The sequence below is a fragment of the Vipera ursinii genome (assembly GCF_947247035.1).
Source record: "Vipera ursinii genome assembly, chromosome: 1".
Classification (NCBI taxonomy): domain Eukaryota; kingdom Metazoa; phylum Chordata; class Lepidosauria; order Squamata; family Viperidae; genus Vipera; species Vipera ursinii.
This window is the reverse complement of record NC_139512.1, coordinates 177,794,808-177,812,125: the sequence shown is the minus strand read 5'-3', so window position 1 is coordinate 177,812,125 and position 17,318 is coordinate 177,794,808. Positions and strand designations below refer to the sequence as shown.

The window sequence follows — 17,318 nt, the reverse complement described above, 5'->3', positions numbered from 1 at the left end:
TATTTTTCCGGACTGCTTTATTATTGTCTTGCAAGGCGGCACCCATCACCTACGCAAAAGTTTCCTTTTCCTTTTATAAGAAAACAGGCTAGCCAGTGAAAATCTATGAGCCCTGTAAGCTTTGCTTTTTCACACAACCAACTACGCCACCATGCCTTTATAGAGGTTCAAAGCAACACCTCGTATAAGCTAAACACAGAACATTGCCACATTTGAAGGCAGTTGCCCCTCTCTCTTATAGAACTGAATCTTCCAATGGGGAAAGATGGACTCAGTTCTGATACATTCAGAACCAAACAGATAGCTTTGATTCAAATATGCCATTCAAACATAGCACAGGGAAAAAAAAGAACAACCAGTAGTTCTTCAAAAATCATGACACAACAGTGACAAAAAAAACTAGAAGCATTATTGTTTAGAATGTCTACACAACTCAAAAAAAATTAAGACTGGACATAAAAGTGCTACTAGAAGTGTTAGATACACCTTGGTTCTTGAATGTATCCGGAAGATACTGTACATGCCTTACTATCACAGCCATAACTTGAATTAGCTTCACCCTTAGAGGAACTCTGGGAGGTCTCTGCACTCAGGTTACGCTCAGTAGCTGAATGAAGATTATCCTAACCCAAGTCTACTTTGTTGGACTACATTGACTGGACTACAGCAGCGACCGTGAAATACTTTATTACAAACATGTAAAGCTCTCAACCTGTACATCATGGCAACACATTTTTCCCCACATATCGTTTGGACTTCAGTTGCATTTGAGAAACGGTTACTAGAATGAACTCAGTTGAACTAACTGAAATCTGTTTCTGAATAACAGTACTTGGATTCATGCTGTGAAACTGCCATGGTTTCATCAAAATACTTTTTTACAAGGAGGTCACAAAATACTAATCACACAGAGTAAGTCATAATGTGACTTCTCCTGTTTTGGTTTAAAAAAAGTTCTTTGAACCCAAGCCGTGTGGTTTCTGGCTAAGTGTTATTTGGCAATTCAACCCCTCTAGCTTTTTCAATTCAGAGTCAGATGCTGCGTAGAACTGGAGAATCTCTCTTCCACAGGGCATATTGGCTGACTTTAGATCAATCACAGTTTCTCAACCAATTTCAAAGACGTTGCAAGGGTAAAATCTGGGGAGATCAACATGGACATTGAGCAATCTCTCAGAGATATAAGGCAGGATATAAATAGTAATAAAAAAACTCAACCAGCCATGCCTTTGTACAATACTGAAACCCAGCCTTTTGTTTCCACAGTATTTTCTAATAAATAAATTGCTCTTCCAATTTCCTGTTACAAGAAATGTGTTGACAGTAAAGAAAACAAGAACTTTTTCCTTTTGGTTTCCTATTTGTTTAAATGACCCTATTTTCTTACTGCCATAATGAGGGAGTGGTACATGGCAAAGAAAGCTACTTAAGGTAGATTGGTTGGGAATGCTTACATTTGCTCTGCTAAAATATACTGAGCCTTTCATGCAATAAAGTGTTATGCTTATAAGTGTTTCTTAACTATAACACATCAGGTTGGGAGGGAGAAGAGACTCCAGCTGAGTAAGCCAGTAGAAGGTTTACTTCTGTATACACATTATTTGATCTTTCAGGTTTGTTTATTAACAGCTTCTCAACTTTAGCTCCTCCTTTTGTCAACATCTTCTCAATTTCTTGAACTATTCTCTGGAAACCCCATTTGTTATCTGTAGAAAAAAAGCTACCCTGATTATTTCTGCATTATTGGGGACCAGAACAACAAACTTTGCTGAAACATCTATTTAAATAGGAGGTAAAAGGTAAAGCCTCTTCCCAGTCAAATTCAACTCTTGATGACCACTAGAGCAGTGAAAGGACTTTGGATTCAAAGCCAAAAAGTGCTTTGATGCAAGCATGGGCACCCATGTGTCTGCAACTCCTTAAAACAAATGTGTGTGCGATCCCAGGAAAGGACACAGATGCTTTAAGGAATTGCAGACTGGGGCTATGTGTTCCCTAAGCACATTTTCTCTTTGAATCTAAAGAGATGCTCACCTCTCCAGCTCGATCAGGGGGCTGGACTAGAAGACCTCCAAGGTCCCTTCCTATTCTATTCTATTCTATTCTATTCTATTCTATTCTATTCTATTCTATTCTATTCTATTCTATTCTATTCTATTCTATTCTATTCTATATTCTCTAGTGACTATATGAATGCTGTCATGCAGATTTCTTGGCATAATAATAATTTGTCATTCTTTACTTTTGGATTTTTTTTCCACTTTATGATAATCTACAGTCTGGGGATTTCTTGGTAGACTCCCATCCAGGTCTGGGATAATCAGGTCTGACCCCACTTCATTTTTTCAGATTAGACAGTCAACTAGCTAGTGCCATCTGCTAAGGCAAAAGGAACTCATAGCCTAGTTATAGGCCTTATAGGGAAGCTTTGGCAGTGTGCTCTTTGTAAAATGTTATCATCACAATCTATTTTTAACCTTTGAATATCTCAGGAGATAAAGCAACAAAAATAGCTAAGAAATGCAGATTGTATTTCAAAGAGAAATATGTATATTAAGGAGAATGCACTTTGCATAAAATGAATTATTTTTGCAAATAAGAAGAGCTTGGTGGTACAATTGCTGGTGGATTCTCCCCAAAATATGGCCCTGGACATATACACATTTTACGTATAATGGAGGCAATGGATTTACAGAAATTATAAGTATCCTACTTTACATTCCATTATTTATTTTTATTTATATCCCACATTTTTTAATAAACAACTTAAGGCAGCAAACATATCTAATACTCCTTCTTCCTCCTGTTTTCCCCAGAACAACAACCCTGTGAGGTGAGTTGGCTGAGGGTGGGTGACTGGCCCAAGGTCACTCAGCTTGCTTTCATGCCTAAGGAGGAACTAGAACTCAGGTCCTCTCAGATTTTAGCCTGGTGCCTTAACCACGAAACTAAGCTGGCTCTCTCATTAGATGTACATTTATAGGCCCAATGCAGATGGATAGGTTTATAGATCTAAAATCAACACAGTTGTTTCAGCACTTTAAAAATAATAATAAAGGCCTCATTTACTTTTGAAACAACAGGAGAAAAAGTGGACAGTGACAAAAGGAGATCTGGGGGGAGGCAGAAGACCCAGACTAAAAATGTGATAGGTAATAAATTAAATAATTCCAAATAAGTCCTCCAGATGTCTCCAAGTCTTCTGGAAAAAAACAAATCAGAGAGCACCCATGTCTACATATTTGTGTCATGGTGTCTGGTATTCCAAAGCAGTTGTACATATTGACAAAAGAAAACAAACACTCAGCCCATTCCATGATCCAGGAGAAAAGTTGAACATAGTGCAATTTAAAAAGCAAACAGACCAATTCCATTAGATTTTTTAACTTTAAGGTTATAGATAGTTCATCCATAAGTCTTAACTAACACCATGGTGTTAGTTTTTAGTTGAAACTTTTTTTATATAGCTCAAACCTTTTCAGATAAGTAGTTCCAAATGGGAGAGAGGGAGAGAATCCAGGAGCAGTGGAAAAGAGCTGGCAAATGAAGAGGGGGATGGGGACAATAAATAAAAAAAATCTTCTAAGAACCACATATAATCTATCTCAGGTAATTCCTATGCTGGAAAATGCTGGAAAAGTCTACTCAATCTCATGGAGAAATATTAACACAAATTGCCCATGTCTCACCCTATCTTAAGCACAACTTCTCTTTCTTACCATTAGTTTACAGCAAACTCATTCTTGATTCCTGTTGTCCATAGTGATTCACAGGAATCCTGGCTACTCATTACCGGTTTCCTTCCTTCCTTCCTTCACCCAGAGACCAAGACCAGCTCAGGACTCCTGAGAAAGGGCTGTGTAGGAACAGTCATCTATCAGTCAACAGAGACACTAATCAAGCTTCCAAATTCCCACAGTTACATTTACTGTAACTAGCTCTTTGGGAAAATCCCTGCACTTCTAGATCTTGAATCTAGAAGACCCACAAAACAAACCACTGAACAGGCACTTACTATTGCAGCACTATTGAAGCTACATGCCTGTGGACTTAGACAGTGCTACTGCCAGGTGCTACTGCCAGCAGGGACAAGAAGCACATTTTTAAGATAGTCAAGAATGCCAGCAAGGAGTGTGATGTGGATGCTATTGTACATCTTGGCACTAACGATCTGTCCCAAACAGATGCACTCTCTGTGCAGAATGATTTCCAGAGCTTGGGGCAAGAACTTAGCAGGATAAGCTCTAGGCTTACTTTTTCAGAGGTTTTACCAGTGTATAAAGAGCAAAATGGAAAAGGCCAGCGTATAGCAGAATTCAATATGTGGCTAAAGGAGTGGTGTAAAGAGGAAGGCTTTGGTTATATTAGTCATGATGTCTGCAGCTGGTCCAATGAAAAAATGTATAAAAGAGACGGTTTGCATCCATCAAAGAAAGGGACTGTTACTTGGCAATAAATTCACAGAAATATTTAAACTAAACAATGGGGACAGTGCATTAATTGATACAGAACATCCCTGTCCCCGGCAATCTAAAAATTATAGGGTTATCAGTGCATGTAACATAGATGTGTGTGTGGACAAGAATATCAACTTTGCTGCCAAGCAAAATCAAGCTTACAATAGCGAGTGCCACACAAAGTGCACTAATCAAACAGGTGGTAAGAAAATAAGGGGAACTCAGGCACCACACAGGTTATGTAGAAAGTAAACACAGGGTCAGTCATAAAGGACTCAAATGTCTATACACCAAAGCACAGAGCATGAGCAACAAACAGGGTGAATTAGAAATTCAGGAAAATGAGGGCAGATATGATATTATTGCCATCTTGGTGGGATGAAACCCACAAAAGGAACACACAGCTAGAGGGATTTAAATTATTGAAAAGAAACAGACCAAATAAAAGAGGAGGTGGAGTTGCTCTCTCTATAAGAAATAACTACATCTCTACAGAAATAGAGCACAACAATAATGAAAACTGTCTTGAATGCATTTGGGTCAATATAAAAGGGGGAAAAATGACATTGCCATAGGTGTATACTATAGGCCAGGGGTCCCCAACCCCCAGTCCGTGGACCAGTACCAGGCCGCGGCATGCCAGCAACCAGTCTGCACAAACAAGGAAAGCCCCATACAAAGGATGCAGGCAGCACACAAAGTCACGTCCCCTCCGGTTCATGGAAAAATCTCTCTCCACATAACCGGTCCCTGGTGCTCAAAAGGTTTGGGACCTCTGCTATAGGCCACCTAACCAAACAGAGGCAATAGACAAACTTTTTGCTAGTCAGTTAACTAAGGTATGTAGGAAGCACATCACAATAGTAATGGGGGACTTTAATTACCCTGACATCAACTGGGAGACAAACTCTGCACCAAGTGGAAGATCAAACAGATTCCTGACAAACCTAGCAGACAACTTTGTCTCCCAAAAGTAGAGAAGGGAACTAGAGGATCAGCCATATTGGATTTAATTCTCACTAACAGAGATGAAATGATAAAAGATATTGAAGCCACAGGAACCTTGGGGGTTAGGGTGATCATGCAATATTGGAATTCAACATTATGTAAGCACAAACAATTGAACACAGTCAAACTAGAGTCTTGGACTTTAAGAGAGCTAATTTCAACAAACTTAGAGAGAGCTTGGGAAGGATTCCATGGATGAGAATCCTCAAGGGGAAAACAGCTCAAGAAGCTTGGCAAATTTTGAAAATTGAAATTATAAAAGCCCAGTCTAGCACAATACCAACAAAGAAGAAAAATAACAGCTCTCAAAAGAAACCAGCATGGCTGCATAAAGAACTCTCTGATAAATTGAAAGACAAAAAGAACAAGTATAAAAAGTGGAAAGAGGGGCACATAACTAAGGCAGAATATCAGCAAATAGCTGGAGCCTGCAAAGATGAACTGAGGAAAGCTAACACTCAAAATGAATTAAGGCTTGCAACAAAAGTAAAAAATAACAAAAAAAGGTTCTTTCTACATGTAAAAAAAAGAAAAAAGTTAAGAAAATGATTGGTCCATTAGTGGGAGAAAGTGGCAAGAAGGTGACAAGCAACAGGGAGAAAGCAGAACTACTCAACTGGTTTTTTGCATCCATATTTACACAAAGGGAAAAAACAGCCCAACCTATCAAAAACAGTACCGTAAACAACAGATTAGAAACACAAGTTAAGATAGGCAAGAAAATGATAAGTGAGCACCTGACCACCCTAGATGAGTTCAAATCACCAGGACCAGATGGATTACACCCCAAGGTTCTCAAGGAACTGGCAGATGTGATCTCAGAACCACTGAACTATATCTTTCAAAGATCCTGGAGCATTGGGGAACTACCAGAGGACTGATGTATTCCCCATCTTCAAAAAAGGGGAAAAATAGATCCAGGAAACTACAGACCTATCAGCCTGACCTCAATAACTGGGAAGATCTTGGAAAAAATAATCAAGCAACAAATCAGCAAACACCTAGAGGCAAAACAAAGTCATTACCAAAAGTCAACATGGGTTTGTCAAAAACAGATCATGCCAGACAAATCTTATTGCATTCTTTGACCAGGTGACAAAATTAGTGGACCAGAGGAATGTTGTGGATATAATTTACTTGGACTTCAGTAAGGCATCTGATAAAGTAGACCACAACCTACTATTTGATAAGATAGAAAAATGTGGGTTAGATAGCATCAGCCCCAGATGGATTCATAGCTGACTGACTGGCCATAACCAGCATGTGGTCCTCAATGGAACAGCATCTACATGGAGGGAAGTGTGTAGTGGGGTTCCCCAGGGCTCTGTTCTGGGCCCAGTGCTCTTCAACATCTTCATCAACGATTTGGATGAGGGGATAGATGGGGAACTCATCAAATTTGCAGATAATACCAAGCTAGCAGGAATAACCAACACTCCAGAATATAGGCTTAAGATACAGAAGGATCTTGACAGACTTGAATATTGGGCGCTATCTAACAAAATGAAATTCAATGTTGAAAAAAGTAAGGTTCTGCATTTAGACAAGAAAAATCAAATGCACAGGTATAGTATAGGTGGTACATTGCTCAATAGTAGCAACTGTGAGAGGGATCTTGGAGTCCTAGTGGACAATCACTTAAATATGAGCCAGCAGTGTGCTGCAGCTGTCAAAAAAGCCAACACAGTACTAGGCTGCATTAACAGATGGATAGAATCAAGATCACGTGAAGTGTTAATACCACTTTACAATGCCTTGGTAAGGCCACATTTGGAATACTGCATCCAGTTTTGGTCACCACAATGTAAAAAAGATGTTGAGACTCTAGAAAGAGTACAGAGAAGAGCAACAAAGATGATCAGGGGACTGGAGGCTAAAACATATAAGGAACGGTTGCTGGAATTGGGTATTTAATGAAGAAAAGGATGAGGGGGGACATGATAGCAGTGTTCCAATATCTCAGGGGCTGCCACAAAGAAGAGGGAGCCAAGCTATTCTCCAAAGCGCCTGAAGGCAGGACAAGAAGCAATGGATGGAAACTAACCAGAGAGAGAAGCCACCTAGAACTAAGGAGAAACTTCCTGACAGTTAGAACAATTAACCAGTGGAACAACCTGCCTCCAGAAGCTGTGAAGGCTCCAACACTGGAAGTTTTTAAGAAGAGACTGGACAGCCATTTGTCTGAAATGGTATAGGGTTTCCTGCCTGAGAAGGAGGTTGGCCTAGATGACCTCCAAGGTACCTTCCAACTTCATATTGTTGTTGTTGTTGTTATTGCCTGGTTGAAAAATTACTGTGAAGTATGCTCTCTGAACTTCCTTTAACAACAACAAAAAAGAAGCTGCCTTTCATTTCATAACTCTTCTTTCCTCCAAGGAACTTTATGTAGGTGAGGGTGGATGCTAGAAGAGAATGCATGTTATCAGAGCCATGATGGCACAATGGTTAGAATGCAGCATTTCAGGCTAACTCCAGGAGTTTGATTCTGACCGGATCAAGGTTGACTCAGCCTTCCTTCATTCTGAGGTGGGTAAAATGAGGACCCAGGTTGTTGGGGACAATATGCTGGCTCTGCAAACTGCTTAGAGAGGGCTGTAAAGCACTGTGAAGTGGTATAGAAGTCTAAGTGCCATTGCTATTGCTATGACTCCATTCCTTGTCCAGTAACTGTGTTTCCACGGGGCTGCAGAGGAAGAGAAGTCGGCACGTCCCTCCCCTAGTAGTCTTTTTGGTCAGAGGCTTCTTTGAAAAAAAGCAGCAGCATGCCCAAATTCATGTATCCTGAATTTCTTGCTGACTGGAAGAGAGGAGAGTCTCAGCCAGAATGGAAATGTATAAAGGTAAAGGTAAAGGTTCCCCCGCACATGCGTGCTAGTCGTTTCCGACTCTAGGGGCCGGTGCTCATCTCCGTTTCATAGCCGAAGAGCCAGCGCTTGTCCGAGGACGTCTCCGTGGTCATGTGGCCGGCATGACTAGACGCCAGAGGCGCACGGAACGCTGTTACCTTCCCACCGTAGTGGTTCCTATTTTTCTACTTGCATTTTTACGTGCTTTCGAACTGCTAGGTTGGCAGAAGCTGGGACGAGTAACAGGCGCTCACTCTGCTACGCGGCACTCGGGATTCGACCCACCAAACTGCCGACCTTCCAATCAACAAGTTCAGCGTCCTAACCCACTGAGCCACCGCGTATGGAAATGTATATTGAAGATGAATAATTAATGTGTTTTTTAAAAAAAAACAGGAAGGAAGGAAGGAAGGAAGGAAGGAAGGAAGGAAGGAAGGAAGGAAGGAAGGAAGGAAGGAATTTTCCTAGATAGCATCTAGTAACTACAGTATAGAGCTTTTTCAAGTGAGGAATTCTGTTTGCCTTCATACACATAGAGCCTGGCTTCTTGATTTGAATCACTAAGCCATTTTGCTTTCCTGGGCAGCATTCTGCAGACACTATTTCTTAACTCACTTTGAGATAATGTATTTATTAGGTCAGGGGATGATTGACAGAAAGTTGCAAGCTTTCAAATTTCCAAGAAGCCCTCACCAGAAAAGATGATATAAATCTTCAATTGTTCTAGTGAAAAGGGTCTCAGTATGGATTTTTTTTTCTCCCTTGTGAGTCAACATGACTGCTTTTGTGCTTCAACGTGACTAATAAAATACTGAACATAATCAATTAACAGAAAAAGCCTATATAGAAGAAAAGGGGCTGTATCTTTGATGCTGAGATTGCATTTTCAGAAATGGCATCATCTCCCACTATTAGATAATCCTACCAAATCTGGCCTTGACTGACCTCTTTTACTTACTAAAACAGCTCAAGCTTTAAATATATAAATACCATCTGGTTAGTTGCACTTTTACTATTTTCAAACCAAAGGACGTGTAGGTCTCAAGCATGGATACCAGTTTCACTTTAATGGCTAAATATTTTACATTTCCATAATGACAAAAACTGATTATTTGCTTGTTTTTCCTCATTGCAAATTTTGGAACAGTCCCTGGTACCATGTATCTTCTCTTGTCCCCCCCAATCCTGTGCCTGCCTGGGGAATCTTCATCAGTGCACTTAAAACTCTAAGCTATTACAAATCAAATCACTTTTTCTAAGAGAAAAGAGGTGGGGTGAGGGAGTATTGTCACCTGGGTCTTCCCTATGACTAGATGGTTAACCTCCCTGGTTTAGAAACTCTCAAGCCTGAACCTCATTAGGGGAAGATTCTTGGTGAATCTCGACTTGGAATTGCATAGACACTTACTTGGCCACCAGATGAGAGTGGTTCATCAATACTTTCTTTTGGAGACATTTTAATATATAAAAACACAGTTTAGTAGAGTCCAGAAATTTTCTAGTAGCATCCCATCCAAATATTAACCAGCCCCAATCCTATTTAGCCTTTTTCAAGATCAGCTGCCTTACTGTGTGGATTTTTGGCCAATATGGTTATAGGGCAGGAATTCAGAAAAGCAAATAAACAAAATGAAATAAAGGAATATATTTGGACAAAGGAAGTCGTATTAGAATCAAACAAGACAGAACCTGAATATTTCATCCAGCAGTCCTGCTTCTATTGTTTGTTTGGGTTTCCACCATCAATTTTATCATATATAGTAATTGTGTTGATTAAATAATGTTTTGGAATTGGCATGTTTTTATTGCATTTTATTAAAGCTGGTTGATTCTTAACTTTCTCTAAAATTGATTTAATGGGCTTCTTTTACTGACAGCAAAGTGCATGAATCCTACCCGTAAACTGCTTTGAAAGGCATTTTAAACATTCATTTTCTAAGTAAATAAAAGCAAGGGTTATGTGGCATTTTGATCTTCAAGAGGCTTGGCAGTCCCCTCTCAAGTTTAGAAACTAAGCTGTCACCCCATAAGTCCTGCCAGCAAAGTACCCTATTGAGTGCAGCACAGGAGTTCCTCATAGCTTGTACCTGATGCCCTAAACCAGCAGATGTCCTCCCTTATTACAAGAACTGGAGGAATGAGCCCAAAGGGCAAGGATTAAATGGCTCTGGAGAGAAGATTCACTCACCCTTACCTCTCTCTGAGAAGTAGTCTGGGCTAAGAGATTAGGGCATGAAACAGCTATGGACTGACTACTTGTGTAAGAGACAGAATACAAAACTCAAATCTTGCTCCTATTTCTTCCGGGTAAGGAAGTTACAATATTTTAAGTACCCAACTTTACTTAGGCAGATAAGCTGACTATGTTCTTGCTATGCCTTCTTTTGCACTAACTGTAGACGAAGTCTAACCTGTAGCAGTTACCACTCTCACACCCAATTCTGTATGCACAACTAGCATTTCATATTGCTAGGAAATCAACCTTTGAATCCTTACTTCAGTCCCATTCATGAAAGTACTGAGGAGTGATTACAGAGTATTAAGCAATGATTCTTACCCATGTTGAATTATTTTGACTGTGCCCCTTAGGCCTAGCTCATCTACATTGATGTGGATGTATCAAAGTCTGTAGAATTAAAACCAGCTTGGCCTGCAAGTTGCCCTCTCATCCTCCTCTTTACCATTAAACAGCTTTGTTCTTCCAAAAGAAGCATCAGATTTATTTGATTATATTTGTAAAGAAAAGAGATTCAATCAAACTAAGTCAAGCAATTGGGGCTATATAGCTTAATCACAGCTCTGCTCTCCTCTATTAACTTTATGTCGGTATTAAGGAGAAATCAATCAGCTGAAATGAAGCATTAGCCACAATTTCCTCCTCTTTGGGAAAAGCAACAACAGGCAGAGAGGTTCATTTGCAACTGAAATTGTTCCTAAGGGTGACAAGAGCTGAGAGTGGTTCAACTCTCCAAATGAGAGAAGCTCCTTCTACATTCCCCAACTCCTTTGCCCCCACAAATATAGAGTATATACCAAAGTTCCTGTGTATCTCTTACATTTATCCTTAAATCAGGGGGCTTACAATTTATTTAACATCACAGAAGCCCATAATGGAAAGGAATGCATCATAAATGCTACAGCTACCTTGCATTCCATGGTTACCCATAATTAATGACACTTGTGTATCATTTTCTTGAAAAACAGCAAATGCTAAACTGCAGCTGGACATGCTAAACACGTTTTACAGTATTCTTAATCTTACAGCAGCAACAAAGCAAACACAAGTCCTTGAAAAATCCTTGTACGTTTTTAAGATTTACAAAGTAGAAAGCTAATAAGCATGAGGAAGACGTTCTTCTTTCTACCTAATTATCAGTTTTTTGGTAATTTTTTAAACTCTCCGAAAACTAAACACTTGCCAAGTTCAAATTTCATAGTAAACTTGTTTAACCATAGCCTGCTGGAACTAGCTTCAAAGACTGTTTTGTTTACTTATCAAATTTATTTGCCATCCATCTCACAGTTCAAAGTGAGATTCCACAATGGTTAGATTCCTACCCCAATATACTGCTAGATGGCTAGCATAACATGCAACATGGTCCTTCACTTTGGTCCTATCAGAAAGCTTTCCAATATTCTAAAAATGTCCAAGGGCTAGGCAAGCAACCCAAAATGCCTCTTGTTCCCTACAATGCTTCTTACTCAAAATGTTAAACTCTGCTAAAAAAAACATTAATGAGAAAATTGCATCTCAAACTGTCATTAGGTACCCATTTCTGCATTTTGTCAGCCTTTCTCCGACCATTCTCCAGAACCACAGTAAACCTCACATTCAGATGGAAAGGCATTAAAGGGACAGGCTTGTTCTATCTTCCCTATACATTGTATGGAGCTGCACTGTATCCAGGTAGTTCAGCTTTGCTTAAATAGAATGTTTATGGATTGCCCAATTTGCTTTCTGCTTCAGTGGCCTAAGAAAATCAATGGCAAGGTGCAAAAGAGATGATTCCCCCTACAAGCAGGGACAACCTCCTGCCTGCTTCCCAGTTTGCAAAAGGATGCCCATCACGATTGGGCAAAGGGGAGCCTCCAATACATGGACCTCCTGAGCTGCCATGTTTTAACCCACAAGCAGCACTAAAAATGAGCCTTAGTGACTGTTTCACCAGTCCCATTGGCAAAAGTCCAAGGCTTCTACTTCTTCTAAACCTGTTAACAATGCCATTTGGTTTCTATCAAGCTCTGATTGGGATTTAACAATATAGACAACTTCTCCTAGTCTCCAGGAAATTTAGATCATCAAATTGCAGGGGGGACAGAATTCCTACATCTGCAGTTCTTCCAGCAAATCCTGCAAATGCACAAGCAGGGACTTTCAGAAGACAACAGCTGCGGAGGAAAATGGAAGAGCTCCTTATTCACAGAATCCTAACAGCTGAGAGGACCAAAAAGCTACTTTTGCCAATCCCCACCTGCTAAATCTCCACTCCTTCCCCATCCACAGTACTCCCTATGCAGTTTGCTATGGGGGAAGGGAAAAAGGGCTGTTGGAATAAATTCTTTCTGATAAGACCAGTAAACAAGCCTACCCACCCTTCTTACCCCCCCCCCAAGAGAAACTTATGGTGGTTAGGACATTTTGTTTTCATTTAGCAATATGGATTCAAATTGAAAATCCACCCTTCCCCTTCACACCCACTATGTACACACCAGCACACTCATTTGTTCTTAAATTAATTGGGGCATGTTTTTTTTCCAATGAGGCCATACGTATTCTTTTGCAAAATTTCAGTTCTTCCTGCCCAAATGGCTGCCAGAATGGCCCAGCCCTGGAATTGAAAAGGGTTCTTGGTTGTTCAGCCTCCACAGATGCCCAGGGCTTACAGAAGGGCAGAGATGAGAGGGATATTCTCTGCAAATCTACACCAGCCACACACATCTGTCAGTGCCCAAATCCTATGGCCTCAACCTCGGGCAAGATGAGATTTTAAAAACCCAGCCTGCTGTCAACACAGGGCTACTGCAGCCTTCAAGGCAGCCACCCTCTGCAGCAAGGCACCAGTGCCAAGAATTCGGAAACAAGCCAGTATTTACGACACATTCACCATCCTTTCTCCCCCTTATTCCCTCTATGACTTCAATCACATTTCTGATTTCCCTGAAATCACCGGGCTGGGCTGGGCTGGGCAGACGAGGGGAAAGTGCTTCCTCTGGGGAGATCCCTCAACCACTGCTGCTGAGGTAGCTGCAATCCACTCAGGGCTGCCAGGGTCCCTTCCACGCTCCTCTAGCAGGCAAAGGGCTCTCAGGCACTTTAACCCCCACCACAGGACTTCCAACCTTTTCAACCTTTTCAAGGGCTCCCCTAACAGAGAAGAATGCTCCACTTGCATTTTTTTTTCTTATTCAAAGCATAACTTAGCAGAGCCCCCTGAAAACTCAGGGGCTATTTTCTTGTTCCTTCATTTGAGGCTCTTGATTTTTATCGTAGGCGAGATAAAAAATGAGCAGCACCCCCGGAAGAACTGAAAGGGCCTGCCTTTCATCTCACCGGCCACTTTGGATTTTCCCAAGCTGGGGCCGGAGGGGGGGGAGTTTAGAGCGGGGTATTTCCATCAGCTGCAGCTTCCAGGATGGGGGGGGGCGGGTAGCAAATGGAGTCAGACAGCGAAACCTGGGCCAGCATTAGCGCCCTTCAGCAGCCTTTGCCCCACACCCGCCTTGCCTACTAGTTGTGGGTCTTGTGATCCGCCCAGCCCATCATCCTTGGCTTCTTTCCCCCAAGGAGCTCCGCGGCGTCCAACAGCCAGGTGCACCAGGGCGGGAGAGACTCGTTCGAGAAAACATGGCAGACCAGGCCGGGCGACAGGATGGCCTCTCGGCAGCCCCTCTCGGTCAGACTTTAGCGGGAAGCTCGGGCGCAAACCTCAAGCCGCACCAAGCCAAGGCACCGCCTGGCCCGGCTGACCTCGAGGAACTTGGCTTGAGAAGACTGCTGGAGGACGGGATGCCGCGCGGACTCCCAAAGGGGATTTCTAGCCGGCTGTTTGAATAGAGGAGAGGGAGAGAGGGGGAGAGAGAGGGGGGGGGAGAGAGAGGGGGAGAGAGGGGGAGGGAGAGAGGGGGAGAGAGAGAGAGGGGGGAGAGAGAGGGGGAGAGAGGGGGAGAGAGAGAGGGGGGGAGAGAGAGGGGGAGAGAGAGAGAGAGAGGGGGGAGAGAGAGAGGGAGAGAGAAAGAGGGGGAGAGAGGGGGAGAGAGAGAGGGGGAGAGAGGGGGGGAGAGAGAGGGAGAGAGAGAGGGAGGGAGAGAGAGAGAGGGGGGGACAGAGAGAGAGAGGGAGGGAGGGAGAGAGAGAGGGGGAGGGAGAGAGAGAGGGGAGAGAGGGAGAGAGGGGAGAGAGAGAGAGAGAGAGAGAGAGAGAGAGAGAGAAACGCCGAAGGTCCGCAAACGTGGGCGAGACTGGCGGAGGCGCGGCAGGGCAAGCCCGCTTCGCCTGGTGGGACTTGAGGCATTTCTCTGGCGGGGCGATGGGCGCTGCCGCATGACTCGCCGTCGCCAAAAGCGAGAGCAGCGGCGGTGGCGGCGCGCAGCAAGCCCTGGACTCTGCGGGAAGCGCCGCCCCGGCGAGACCCGGGGAATGTAGCTAATGCCGCCTTTTGCAGTGGGGCTCGCGAAGGGTCGCAGACTCTGCCTCCTCCCGGCGAACAGGCTCGAGAAGGACTGTACTGCTCTTCTTTCGACTGAGGAGGAGGGTCGGGAGGGAGCGAAATAATCTGATTTTTTTTTAAAAAAAAAAGGCCACCCTCCCGCCCATCATTCGTACGTTCCTTATTTCACTGCTCTTCGCTGCATATTAGCGATCCTTTCTCCGGCAGGCAGGTCAGGCGAAAATTCACCAGTTCGTTAGGATCAGCACTCGCCTGCCACCCTACCTCGCAGCCTGCCCGAAGTTGATCCTCACTCACCCGCTGCGTCCCTCCAACCTTTCGTTGCTGGAGGGAAAAGAGCCGGGTTTCAAAACCACTTAGGGATCCCAGATCCCTTTGATGCGGGAACTTTTGGGGGGTGGCTTGGCTGTTTTTCTGGGCTGTGGCAAAAGCGCTCTGCTTACGCTCAAGCCACCCTTGGGTAAAGCTTTCGTGCCAAAGGAACCCTGGCGCTCGGCTAAGGCCTAGCGAGTGGCGGATTTCTTTCACCGGTAAAATGAAGCCACCTTCGTGGGAAACCTATCATAACCCGATTCTAGCTTGACTGTTGGAGCCATCCTGAAGGCTGGGCGACAAACTCTCGGAGACTTTTTAGTGCAGGAACCGTGCGCAGGATTGCGCGGCGCTCCAGCAGACCTCGAATTGAATCAGACTCTCTTTGGAACAGACTTGGAACCGCGCCGCGAACAATTTGTATTCCCTTCGCGCTAGGGGCTCAGGACCTCCCCCCCCCCCCCGTTATTTCGAAACTATCTTAAGGTGCTCCACTTCGCCGGATAAAGCTGGTGTTTCCTGGCTCTTTTTCCCCTCCCCCAACCCTACTGTTTGGGGTCTGATCTGCCTTATCAGAGTTTTCACTAACCGCTCAGTAACCAATTTAGAGGAAAGGAGCGTCTGATGTCTCAGAAGGAGTAATTAAGGCGGATGGGTTTAGCGCGCCCTCTTCGCCAGTAAACAGAGATTAGTTGCAGCCTCCTTTTTTCTTTCAACGAGGCTGGCAGAGTTTCAAAGAAGCAACAATTCACTGCGCTTTGAAATTGACTGGGAGACTTGAAATGCACCATATGGATTGCCTCAATTCTTCCTTGCACCCTTTTTTTCGGCCAGTAAGTTTCATTCAGAAAAGTTCCTAACCGTTTTGCAAGAGGTTTCAGCCAATATTGTTGGCATCTCCCCACGGAAGAAAGTACACCTGTACGCGCGTGCGTGCACGTGCAGGAACATATGCAAAGAACATCCTCGGATACTGTATTTCTTGGGATATTAAGCAGAAAAGATGCGGTCGGCTGTTCTTTCCCGAGTCCAAGCCACGCACTCACTTTTGAAAATGCAAACTTTTCTATTTCTAGAAGGGAATCTCCCTTCCAGCACCACGACAGTCGGAATTTTCTTATTTTAGAAATGTAAATCTGAAACGTATCTCACATTTAGAACTGATTTACGTCTTTTTGTTAAAGACGGGACAGATTTGGAGAAGTTCTATTTTCTCTCCGCCTCCACAAAAATTACATAGCAAGGGGGACTTTGTGGTATGTTTAGATCTTTGATTTATTCCATATGTGACATAGCTAAAAACAACCCCAGACTTTTCAGTTTGTTACAAAGTCATCATCCATTTTGCAACCAACTCAAGTAGGGGATTAAGTTGTTTTTCAGTAAAGGAGCAGAGTTACGGCCGTAGATAAAAGCAGAATCTGGCTGAGTAACCCGGGTTGGTCGCTTCCCCCTCTCTCTTGAAGGAAATTGGTCGACAGAGGCAGGTTGGAGGTGTCGTTTAAAATAGGAGTGGTGATCCTTAGTTCTTACCTGCTGCTTGCCCCAAGACTCCCGATCCGGCCAAACGAAGAAGAAGGAGAAATCCCCAGAGCAGAAGAACTGTATCCATTTCGGGGAGGATGGAGAAATCCTTGATGGCCAAAGAGCGATTCCTCCTTAGGCGCGCTGGAGAGCTGGATTTTCTTTCGCAACTCTCCGGATTCCGTCCCAGAATTTCCTCTGCCGAAGAATCCGTTCCGGTGGCTTCCTCCTCTCGGTTCCGCAATAAACCCACTCTCCCCCCCCCACCAAAAGATCGGCGAGCTGGAGGGAACTCCTGACGTTCAGCACGAACGAGAGGCACCGAGCAGCCCTACGGAGGCGCGCTCAGCCGGCGAGAGACACGGGAGCAGAAGAACCGCACGCCCACCCCCGCCCAGGAGCACGCGAGAGACCCCCCCCCTCCGTTCTTCAGAGCGGCGTCGCCTTTAGCACGGCATCCCCGGCAAGGTCCTTCGCAAAGCCGGCGGCAAAAGAAAGCAAAG

General features: G+C 43.5%; 1 protein-coding gene across 2 annotated transcripts in view; it reads right to left on the bottom strand.

Moving 5' to 3' along the window:
- The window catches only part of NRP2 (neuropilin 2), a gene marked incomplete at its 3' end in the record, with an annotated part of 194,062 nt that extends 177,030 nt beyond the window's left edge, over positions 1-17,032 (bottom strand). For both annotated transcript variants that reach the window (XM_083350768.1, XM_083350769.1), the window contains exon 1: positions 16,825-17,032. In XM_083350768.1, coding sequence (XP_083206894.1) covers positions 16,825-16,903 — 79 coding nt within the window. In that variant the 5' untranslated portion in view covers positions 16,904-17,032. The remainder of the gene's footprint in view (positions 1-16,824) is intronic.
- Between the last annotated feature and the right edge of the window lie 286 nt (positions 17,033-17,318).